We start from the raw sequence: 11184 nt of genomic DNA on the forward strand, positions 1-11184 counted from the left end.
ATAACGGGGGGCGGGCGGTAGTAGGGACGTGATAAAAAATGATAGGAGGGAATTATGAGAATAAGTTAAAATGCTGGGAGGGGGTTGGGAAAATGAGGGGAGTGGAAGTAGGAAAAGTGAGGGCGAAGGAAGTAAAGAAAGTGATGGAACGGGAGCTAAGGAAATTGACGGTAGAAATTAACCGGATGGTGAAGTGCAAGCCTAAGAAGTGAGGGGAAATTTGGGATGGGAGAATAGCAGTAGAGAAGTGTGAGTTAAGGGAATGAGGAAAATGGAATGTAAATGATAAAGAAGTTGGGGAAGTGAGAGGAAGTAAAGGCTGAAGTCTCGGGATTAGAAGTAGGGGGATGTATGGGGAGTAGGGGCGGGGAGGTAATGAGAAGCAATAGGTTGATAAAATTCGAGGGAAATTAGGACAGAGGATGTGAGTGAAAGTAGGCGAAGTGAGGGCGAGGGAAGTAGAGAAAGTGATGGAAGGGGAACTAAAGGAAATGAGGAGAGATGACCTGGTAGGGAAAGTGCGGGGTTGGGAAGTAAGGGAAAATGTGTGGGGGGTAGGAGGATAAGTGTTAATTAGGAAAGTGAGGAGAGGGGAAATTAGATGAGAAAAAAGTTGGGGAAGTGAAAGTAAGCGAAGGTTGAAGTATCGGGAGTGGGAGTAGGGAAATGCAGGGGGAGTAGGGGAGGGGATGTTCAAAAGTGTTGCTTATGATTAGAAACAGAACTTTTTAGAAATAAAATTTATATTATTTCGTTAATATTCGCATTTTTGTTCAATTAACATGTTTTTTTATTTGAAATTGAAATATTTCTCAAGCAACATATAAACTATTAGAAGTATTTTTTATCATCATTCTAATTAAAAATTCATGTTTTCTTTTTGGCTTGAAAGTTGAACCATTTTGTTAAAAAACCAACTATTCTATTGAAAATGCGTTTTTTTTATGAATCTCATTTTTTAAATTAAAATTTTAATTGTGGTTGGTTAAAATATAAGTCACTATATTTCTATTCTAGAACTTTTTGTATATGAAAATGTTTTTTGGTTAAAAATTTAATGATTTGGTTAAAAATTAAACAATTTTGTTTAAAAAAAGTAATCCTATTTGTTTTAAAACTAATCTTTTGGCTTAAAAATTGAACTTTTTTGTAGAAATTCGTCTTTTCTGGTTTAATTTGACTGGTTGAAAGTGTTTTTTTGTTTGTTGTTAAAAAATATTTTATTAAGCTGAAAGTTTTGGGATGCTATTTTTGATAGAAAAATTCTATATTTTAAATAAAAAATAAAATTTGGTTTAAAAATCATATTTCTTGATAAATATTATTGTTAAATTTAAAATTCAAGTTTTTTTTTGATATACGAACCATTATCACCTTTGCTGATAATTTGCTTGTTTATAATATGAACTATTACAATTTTTTATTTTATATATTATTCTAATTAAAAATTCATTTTTTTTTTACTCGAAAAATAATCTATTTTGTTGGAAAATCAACTATTTTATGTCAATCAACTAAAATGTTATTTGGTTAAAAAGTTCAATATTTTGTTAAAAATTTACCAACTTTGTAAAAAAAGTAATCCTATTTGTTTAAAAACTAATCTTTTTTGCTCAAAAATTGAACTTTTTTGTAGGAATTCGTCTTTTTCGGTTGAACTTGACTGGTTGAAAACGTTTTTTTTTTAATCTTTTTTTTTTTAAGCGGAAAGTTTAAGGATGCCATTTTCGGTAGAACAGCAATATTTTCTGAATACAAAATCAACAATTTGGTTTAAAAGTCATATTTCTTAATAAATACAATTTGTTAAATTAAAAACTTAAGTGTTCTTTTGAAATATCAACCAATATATTTTTTCTTAAAAAGTTGTTTGTTTTGTTTGTTATGTCAACTATAAATTTGGTCGTTGAGAATTCGTTTTTTTTAGGTTTGAAAATTTGTTATTTCGTCGAAAGGTTACTTAGTATTTTAAAAATTCGATAATTTTGCGAAAAAATCATTCCTTCTGTTTGAAAATGCAGCTTTTCTTATTAAAAATTCTTTTTTTCTTGGTTTAAAAATTTAACAATTTGGTTGAAGAATCAACTATTCGATTGAAAATTCGTTTTTTTTATGATTACTATTTTTTAAATTAATATTTGAATTGTGGTTGGTTAAAGTATCAGCTATTGAATTTCTCTTGAAAAATTTTTTTATATAAAAATGTTATTTGGTTAAAAAGTTAATGGCTTTGTTTAAAATTTAACAATTTAACAAAAAAAAGTAATCCTGTTTGCTGAAAAATGAATCTTTGTAGCTTAAAAATTGAACTTTTTTCTAGATAATTGGTCCTTTTTGGTTGGATTCGACTAGTTAATAATTGTTTTTTGTTTCTGTTCAAAAATATTTTCTAAACATAAATTTTTACGATTCCATTTTTGGTAGAAAAAACATCTTTTTTGAATGAAAAATCAACAATTTTGTTTAAAATTCTTCGTTCTTGATAAATACCATTTTTAAAGTTTGAATTCGAGTTGTGTTTTTAAATATCAACCATACCAGTTTATTTAAATCAATCTTTTTTATTTGGTATGTAAACTATCAAATTTTTTGTTGAGAATTCTTGTTTCTTTAGGTTCGAAATAGTATTATTTAATTAAGAATTCAATTATTATTTTAAAAATTTGATAATTTTGCGAAAAAATAATTCCTTTTGGTTGAAATAACAACTCTTTTATTAAAAATTCGTTTTGTTGGCATTACAAATTTAAAAATTTGGTTGAAAAATCAACTATTTTGTTGATAATTCGTTTTTTTTATAAATCCAATTTTTCTATTTAAAATTTAAATTGTGTTTTCTTAAAGTGTCAGTTATTATATTTCTTTTGGAGGTTTCTTTAAAATAAAAGTCTTATTTGGTGAAAAGGTAAGGATTTTTTTAAATATTGAAAAGTTAAAAAAAGTAATTCCGTTTAGTTAAAAGTTTGTCTTTTAACTTTTTTCTAAATTAAGTTATTTAATTAAAAATTCTAATCTCTGGTCGAGAATTTTAGTGTTTTGTTAAAAACAATTTTTTTTAATATCAACTATTTCATTTTTGGTTGAGAATTAATTTTTGTTGTTGAAAATATAACTAATCGGATTGAAAACTCTACTGGTTTTTTTCTCTAAAATTGTACTATTTGTTAAAAAAATTTAACTACTTTCTTGAAATTTTCATTATTTTCTTGAAAATTCAACTATTAAGAAAGTCACCTTTTTTGGTCAAACCTGAAACTTTTTTGTTCAAAATTAGTCTTTTTGGATTAGAAATTCAAAAGTCTTACTTCCGCTTTTTCTCTTCTGACTGAAAATTCAAGTGTTTTGTTATAAATTCAATTTTCTAGTTTAATAACGAAACAATTCGGTTAGAAATTTAACTATTTTGTTGAAATGCCGTATTTTTTGAGTAACGATAGGCCATTTACCGACAAACGATAATGGTTCGTGTCCGTGCTAAGTTCAGGTCAGAAAGGAACCTAACTTACCGACTGATGGCATCTTATCACGGACACAAACCATTATCGTCAGTCGGTAAATGACCAGTCGCTGGTTTACTGTATCTTGGCTCAGAACAGAACCAGGTCCTTCAAATCCAAAAAAATTATCAAATAAATCGCTGTGGAAATATTTAAAATTGGTATCATCAAAAAGAATCTTTTTCAAACGTTTTGCAGATAATTAACCGAAGCAATATATTTAAATTGGATGTTCATCTTTTGTTTCTTTCTTGGTGTGGAATTTCCTAGTAGAATGAACGAGTACAATTAAATTTTGCAAAAGTATGACGATCCCCCAATTTTTGGACCGACCTATTGAATTCGTATTCCGGGCGGAAAAGTTCAGGAGAATAGTAATCATCCCCTTTGGCTTTCGCGGAACAAATGAGCGCTATTTGGTGAAAATGGAAGCCTTGTCCAGCGAATCCAATTAATTTGAGAAAACTGACCCTTATTGGCGAATATCGAATTACATTTCTCGTTCGTATGCGGCAATGGAGTTCCGATCCATGCGGGATTTCCTGCCCTGAATTTCCCAGGGAAAGGGGATACTGGCTGTGTGTAGCGCAGCCTAACAAATAATACTAAGCCTACTCAGTCTCGAGTAATTATTCGCATTCCACTGCCCATTGTGATCAGAATCTCAAATAAGAGAAATAATGCTCCTTGAATCAGAAATCAATTTAGTACCTTTTTTCATGGGGACGATGAGTATTTAATTCGTTTATTGCCAACTCTCTCAGGGGCCATCGATCGGAGAGTTCCAAAGTTTAATCATTACTTGATAAGTTTCAAAATTATTTTTATTATTTAAACTTTAAACTATTTCCCCTATTCCCCTCCTTTCCCCTCTTTAAACAAAAAATTTCTTAATTTCTTAATTAATTATTTAATTTAATTATTAATAGAACACAGTAACAAAATTGAAATCTTTTTCGTTGAAGAGTTTATTAAATTTTTGGTTTGAAAATTATCTCGTTTTTTTTAAATTTAATTATTTTATTGAAAAATTAACTATTGGGATAAGAATGCTAATATTTTATTGAAACAGTCTCGCTTTTTTTGAAATTTCAACTGTTTGTTTCACCAGTAATATTTTTTGGAAGAAAATTACACTATTCTGGGTGAACTTTTTTTTAATTATATTTTTGGTGGAAAATTAAACTAATTGGTTAAAAAATGTTTCTGAGTTAAATGTGGAAGTATGTAGTGACAACATCTTTGTTTGTTGTTCAAGATTAATCATTTTAGTTAAAAATTCATCTTTTTGATTGAAAATATAACTATTTTGCTAAAAATGATTTTTTTTTGTATTGGTTGAGAAATTAATTTTCTAAGAAACATTTAAACTTTAAAAAAAGGATAAATTTTCGACCGAAAATTTTTATTTTCAAAATTTTTCACCAAATAGTCGAATTTTCAAATAGAAAAAATTAGTTTTTATCAAAAAATGTAATAGTTGCATTTTTAGTTTTGAAAATTAATTTTTAATCCCAAAAAATAGGATTTTTAACCAAATAGTACAACAAGTAGTTTAGTTTTAAACCAAAAATGTGAATTTTCAACAAAAAAATTAATTTTCAACCAATTAGATTAATTTCCTACCAAATTGTTGTATTTTTAAGCCAACAAATTTTTTTTCTTCAAAATAGTCCAAATTCGTGCAGAAAAAATAAATTTTAAGTTCTTTAACTTCAAACTTAGATGCCGAATTTTTCAAAAAAAGTATATAATAATAAATTAATCAAATAATTTCGGAAAAATATTTTCAAAATAATACATAATAATAATAATGAATTTTCATCAAAGATGATAAAGTTTATTTCATCACAAAAATACAATTTTCAACAAAATACATAAGTTTTCTACAAATAATTGAATTCTCATTTATAAAGAGATCAATTTTCAACAAAAATGAAATATTTATATTTTTGTTCAAAGAAACTAATTTTTAACACTGAATAAAATAAATAATTTTTAAAAGAATATATGAATTTTCAACAACAAAAAAATGAATTTCGAACTAAAATTGTGAATCTTGAGAAAAAAAATTACCACAAAATATTTTAAGTTGTTTAACTTTAAACTAAGAAGTCGATTTTTCAAAAAAAAAAAAATAATAAATAAATGAAAAAATTCCGGAAAAACATGTAGTTGATATTAGAACCAACAAAAATTACAATTTGAAATAAAAAACTCTAAAATTTAACAAAAAGAAAATTTTTAAAGAAAATATTGCAATCCTCTACCAAAACCGATTAATTTTCAACCTTTAACAAAATAAAAATAAAAATCTTTAACAAAATACATAAGTTTTCAACAAATAATTGAATTTTCATTTATAAAGAGATCAATTTTCAACCAAAAATGGAATAGCTACATTTTAGTTTTAAAAAATTAGTATTTAACCACAAATAAATAGTTTTCAAACAAATCGATAAATTTTCAAACAAAAAAAAAGGAATTTTTAACTGAAATTATAAATTTTAAGAAAAAAATGTACCACAAAATATTTAAATATTCAACTTTCAAAAAATTTCATTTTTATATTAATAATATTACTTTTTAACAAAAAAGTTGCATTTTCAACAAAATTATTAATTTTTCAACCAAATGGCATATTCATTAACCTAACGAGATTATTAAACAAAAGAAAATTTAATTTGATATAAAAGACTATGAATCAAACAAAACAAATTAATTTTTAACTAAGCATTTGTATTTTTAACCAAAAATTATGAACTTTAATCTAAGTAGTTTGTTTTTTTAACAACAGCAACAAATTTTATTGAAACTTGTCTTATTTTTCCATAAATTTAATTTATTTATTTTTGAAGTAATGTTTGATATTTGGAACTAAAAATACACATCTTAGCATTAAGTGGTTCTAAAAAAATTTGTAGATATAATTTAGGCGAAAATTGTTGTTAAATAAAATGTTATTTTAATTCGTGTTGTTTCTCCAAAAGGTTCTTTTTTGTATTTCATTTATATTGTTTTAACAAAAATTTGTAACAAATTTCTTGATCTTTTTTGAACAGATTTACTTTTTTTTCCTGTTGTATAGTTTTACTGCAAAATAGAATTTTTCACTTTACGGTCGGATGCGTATTTTTGGTTCAAATCGCAAAAAATAACATTGAAAATAAAAAATAAGATAATTAATATAATCCTAATTATAAACTGACCATTTCTAGATAAAAATTCAAACTATTATTTTTGGTAAAACAATAATTTTTATAGATGAAAATTTAATAGATTTCATGACAATGCAATTTTGTTTTTAAGAAGCAATTTTTTAATGAAAAATTCATTTATTTTCTGAAAATTGGTCTTTTTTGGTACAAATTAATCTTCTTGGTTCAAAGTTCATACGTTTTGGTTAAAATACAAATGCTTCGTTGAAAATTAATCTATTTTAGTTGATTTATAGTTTTTTATGTCGAATTGAATTTTGTTTTGTTTATTTATCTCGTTTGGTTAAAAAATATACAATTTGGTTAAAAATTTAATTACCATCTTGAAAATGGAACTTTTTTGTTTGAAAGTAATTTTTTTTGACAAAAATTCAATTTTTAGAAAATTGATCTTATTTAAAACAGAAAACTTCTAGGTTAAATGTTCAAATATTTGGTGTTAAATTCTTTTTTGTACGATTTATCAGCTTCGTTGGAAAATTCTACTTTTTGGTTGGAAATTTAACTGTTTTGTTGACATTTCTATTTTTTGTTTGTTGGAAATTAATATTTTCAACTGAAAACGCAGCTATTCCATTTTTGGTTCAAAAATGATCCCTTAGAGTAAAAAATTTTATTATTTATTAAAAATTCATTTTTTTGTCGAAGAAAAATTAATCATCTTGGATGAAAAATAAGTTTTTTTTTATTATTTATTATTTTTGTTTAAACTGGTAATATTTTTTTGTTCTTTATGTTTTACATGTTTTTTCAAGAAGTCATTTTTCTGGTTGAAAAATTAATTTTCTAGTTTAAAGTTAAACCACTGAAAATTTCGTTTTTTTTTACGAATTTAATTTTTGTGTTGATAAATCAACTGCTATTTATAAAAAAAAATTTCTTAGCTGAAGATTAATCATTTGAGTTGAGAATTCATGTTTTGGGATAACAATAAAATTATTTTCTAGAAAATTGAACTTTTAACTATTTTGTTGAAAAAATGATCTTTTCTAGTTGAAAATTTAAGTATTTGGTGGAAAATTCATCTATTTTTTGTGGAATTCAAATGTTTTTTATTTCAAATAAAAAACTTTTTTGGTACAAATATCAACTATTATATATTTTTTGAAAATAAATAATCTTTTTTTAGTTAAAAATCAACTACTTGGTTTAAAGTGAAATTAATTTAGATTTTATTGCAGATTCATTAATTTAATGGAAAATTAATGTTTTTGGGTTATAAATTGAACCTGTTTTATAGAAAATCAGTCTTTCTATTAATAAAATAAATTAATCGTTCTTGCTTTAAAATCTTCAAAAATCTGCATTTAATTTTAATTTTTTGGAAACAATCAGAAAAATTTAATTATTTTTTAATCTTTTCAAAACATTGATGACTTCCAAATCTCCTTCAAATTAAACATTATAATGAAGAATGTGTTCAATCATTAAAAGTGTCCGCAAAAGAAACCTTAAAAATTTAATTCCACGAGGAAATTTATATAGGGCCCTTAATTTAAAAAAATTGAATCCTACAAGTCGAATATTTTGAAAATAGATATTTAATTTAAATGTTGAAAGTCTCTTTAAATTTAAAGAAACTTTTTTTTTTCTTTATTTTTGCGGCTTTTAACATTTAAAATTTTAAAGCTATCTTCAAAGATCAGACGATTCAAATTAAAAATTTTGAAATCCAGATCCGGCTCGAAGGACCATATTCTGGACCAAAACAAAGCTTCAATTTTAAAGTGTCTCAATTTTGACTTTAAAGTCTAAAATACAAATTAAATTTCAAATTTCCAGCCCTCAGAAATTCCAAAGTACTTATTTTCAGAAATTTGAAGCCGCCCAAATCTGATCTTTAACATTTGTGTGGGTGCAACATTAATTTTTTTAATTAAAAATTTAAAATAGGTGATTTTTAATACACTTCTAATATAATGACGATAAAATTATTTCAAAATTTAAAAATTAAATTTCAATCCTTATCATTAGATTCGAAATTAAAATTCCAATAAAATGTTACCTGGATGGTTTCATAAAGACGAACAATGCAAGGATGTTGCAGCATGGAAAGCAGTTTCGCCTCTCGAGTCAAATTCTTCAACACGTAACTTTGGCGATTTTCATTTGTGTCGATTATTTTTATGGCCACCTGAAAATAAGAAAAATTTATATTAATTTAAATTTTCAAAAGATTGAAACAAATAGTTGACATTTTTACGAAAATAATAGAATTTTCAACCAAAAAGATGGATTTTTAACTAATAAAATTAATTATTTTACAAGCAAGTTTAACATTCAATGAATCGGTAAATTTTTAATCAAAGAAATTAACTTTCTCAAAAACAATGAGAAATTATAAAACAATACATAACATTAAAATAACATTTTTGAATTTTCAATTAAAAAGGATCAGTATTAAACTAATAATCGAATAGTCAAATTTCCTGATAGAAAATTAATTTTCGAAAAAAAAGAAAAGAAACGTTTTACTAAGTAGTTAATTTTTAAACTTCAAAAATGAATTTTTGATAAGGTCATCTTTAAAAAAATTACTTAAATTATCAACGAAAAAGTTAAATTTTTAATGAAAAGTATAATAATTTATTTTTCAACTAAAGACGATCAATTTTCAACAAAAAATAATCAATTAAAAAAATAGAACATTTAAATTTTCATTTAAAAGAATAGATTTTCAACCAATAAAAGAGAATTTTCAAAAAATAGTTAGATTTTCCACTGATAAGTGTAATTTATCATCGAAAAATGTAATCGTTGAATTTTCATTTTGAAAAATTACTTTAAAAAAATGATTAAGAAGATGAATCCCATAAAAAGAGCCAAATTTCTGAAAAAAGTTAAATTCTAAACCAAATAAATAAATGTTAAATAAATAAAATTAATTTTCTACCAAATAATTAAATTTTAAACGGTAAATGGAGTAGCTAACTTTGAAGATAAAAAACTTAATAATAAAAAAATTCCAAGCCAAAAAAAAAAACAACCGAATTTTCTACAAAACAGTATAATTTTCAATATGTATATATGAAATTTTAACAAAAAAGTTAATTAACGACTTAATAGTTAAAATTTACACTAAAACGATAAATCATCTTGAAAAACAAGATTTTAATTAAAAATTAAAAACAGTTGACTGCTTTCTTTTTTCTGAATATATTTTTCGCAAATAAAAGATATATTTGAAATTTAATATTTTTTAAATAGCCTTTTTGTATAAATTATGAATAATATGAATATTTATTATTTGTTCCTAATTAAAAAGTCAAAGAAAAGATAAAAATTTCAGCAACAAAAAGAAACCCACAGCCGAAAAAATCGACTTCATAACTTTATTTTAAGAGGAAATTGCTAATAATAATAAATTGTTTAACAATCTGTGTAAATATTTAATTATCAATAGAGAGTCGTTTTTCATGTATTAGAAAAAAATATGTAGTGAAAGAAACGAAAAAAATTTATTATGAACGCCAAAAACTCGAAAAGTACATTTTTTCATTTATCGGGTTTTTTTGGGCCTTGTAAAACATACTTATGGGGGTGTTAATTAAGAGGTAATTTTTAATTTGTATTCGATAGTTAATTTCCAAGAAAAATGCAAATTTTCAACTTGATTAACCTCATATTGACGATTCTGATAAAAAATTAAAAAAGAAAATTTTCTTATGGAAAATACATGTTAAAGTTTATGGGACTTATTCTAAATAAGAAAGAAAAATCGGAAAAGCGATAAAAATCCGGACATGTCAACTGTTTGTCTATTTTTCATAAGGCGTGACTTAATAATTAAATTAATTTAGCAAAAATAATTGTTTAAACGAATTATTATTGTTTATGACTATCTTTATCTATATCAATACCTGATAGTTGCGGTTTTTCGGCAATTTTTACCTTTCTACCTTTTTTTCACTTAGTGAAGTAATAATTTATAAAAGTTAACACAAAAGTTGTTTAAACAATTTGATATTGTTTTTAACTATCTTTTCTTAGATAAATGCTAGAATTGTTAATAACTAAGTAGGCGAAGCAAAGTTAAACATTTTATAAAAAAAACACAACTTTTTATCACTTATCCAAGAAAAGGTAGTTATAAAAAATATTAAATTGTTTAAACAAATTTTTATTAACTATCATTAATAATTATGTCACTAAGTAAAAAAGGACAGAATGGTAAAAGTTGCCGAAACACCCGCAACTATCAGACATTTCTATAGAAGAAGATAGTTATGAAAAATAATAATTTGTTTAACAATTATTTTTGCAAAAAAATAATAATAACAGTGATAATAAATAGTTTAAACAATTCTTTTTGTAAACTTGAATTTATTATAACTTTAATTCTATTGAAAATTGGACAAAAAGCCAGCAATTTCAGAAAAAACGGCATCTTTCAAGCATTATTCAAATATGATATTATTAATAATAATAAATTGTTTATACAATCACTTTTGTTAAAAATAATGAACAAT

The 11184-nt window shown here is 24.2% G+C and overlaps 1 protein-coding gene across 1 annotated transcript in view; it reads right to left on the reverse strand.

The window, feature by feature from the left end:
• The window catches only part of LOC117173956 (SNF1-related protein kinase catalytic subunit alpha KIN12-like), a 76924-nt gene that overhangs the window by 53601 nt on the left and 12139 nt on the right, over window positions 1-11184 (reverse strand). The window contains exon 2 of the mRNA XM_033362603.1: window positions 8721-8849. Coding sequence (XP_033218494.1) covers window positions 8721-8849 — 129 coding nt within the window. The remainder of the gene's footprint in view (window positions 1-8720; window positions 8850-11184) is intronic.

This window comes from Belonocnema kinseyi, chromosome 5 (assembly GCF_010883055.1).
Source record: "Belonocnema kinseyi isolate 2016_QV_RU_SX_M_011 chromosome 5, B_treatae_v1, whole genome shotgun sequence".
NCBI classification, from domain to species: Eukaryota; Metazoa; Arthropoda; class Insecta; order Hymenoptera; family Cynipidae; genus Belonocnema; species Belonocnema kinseyi.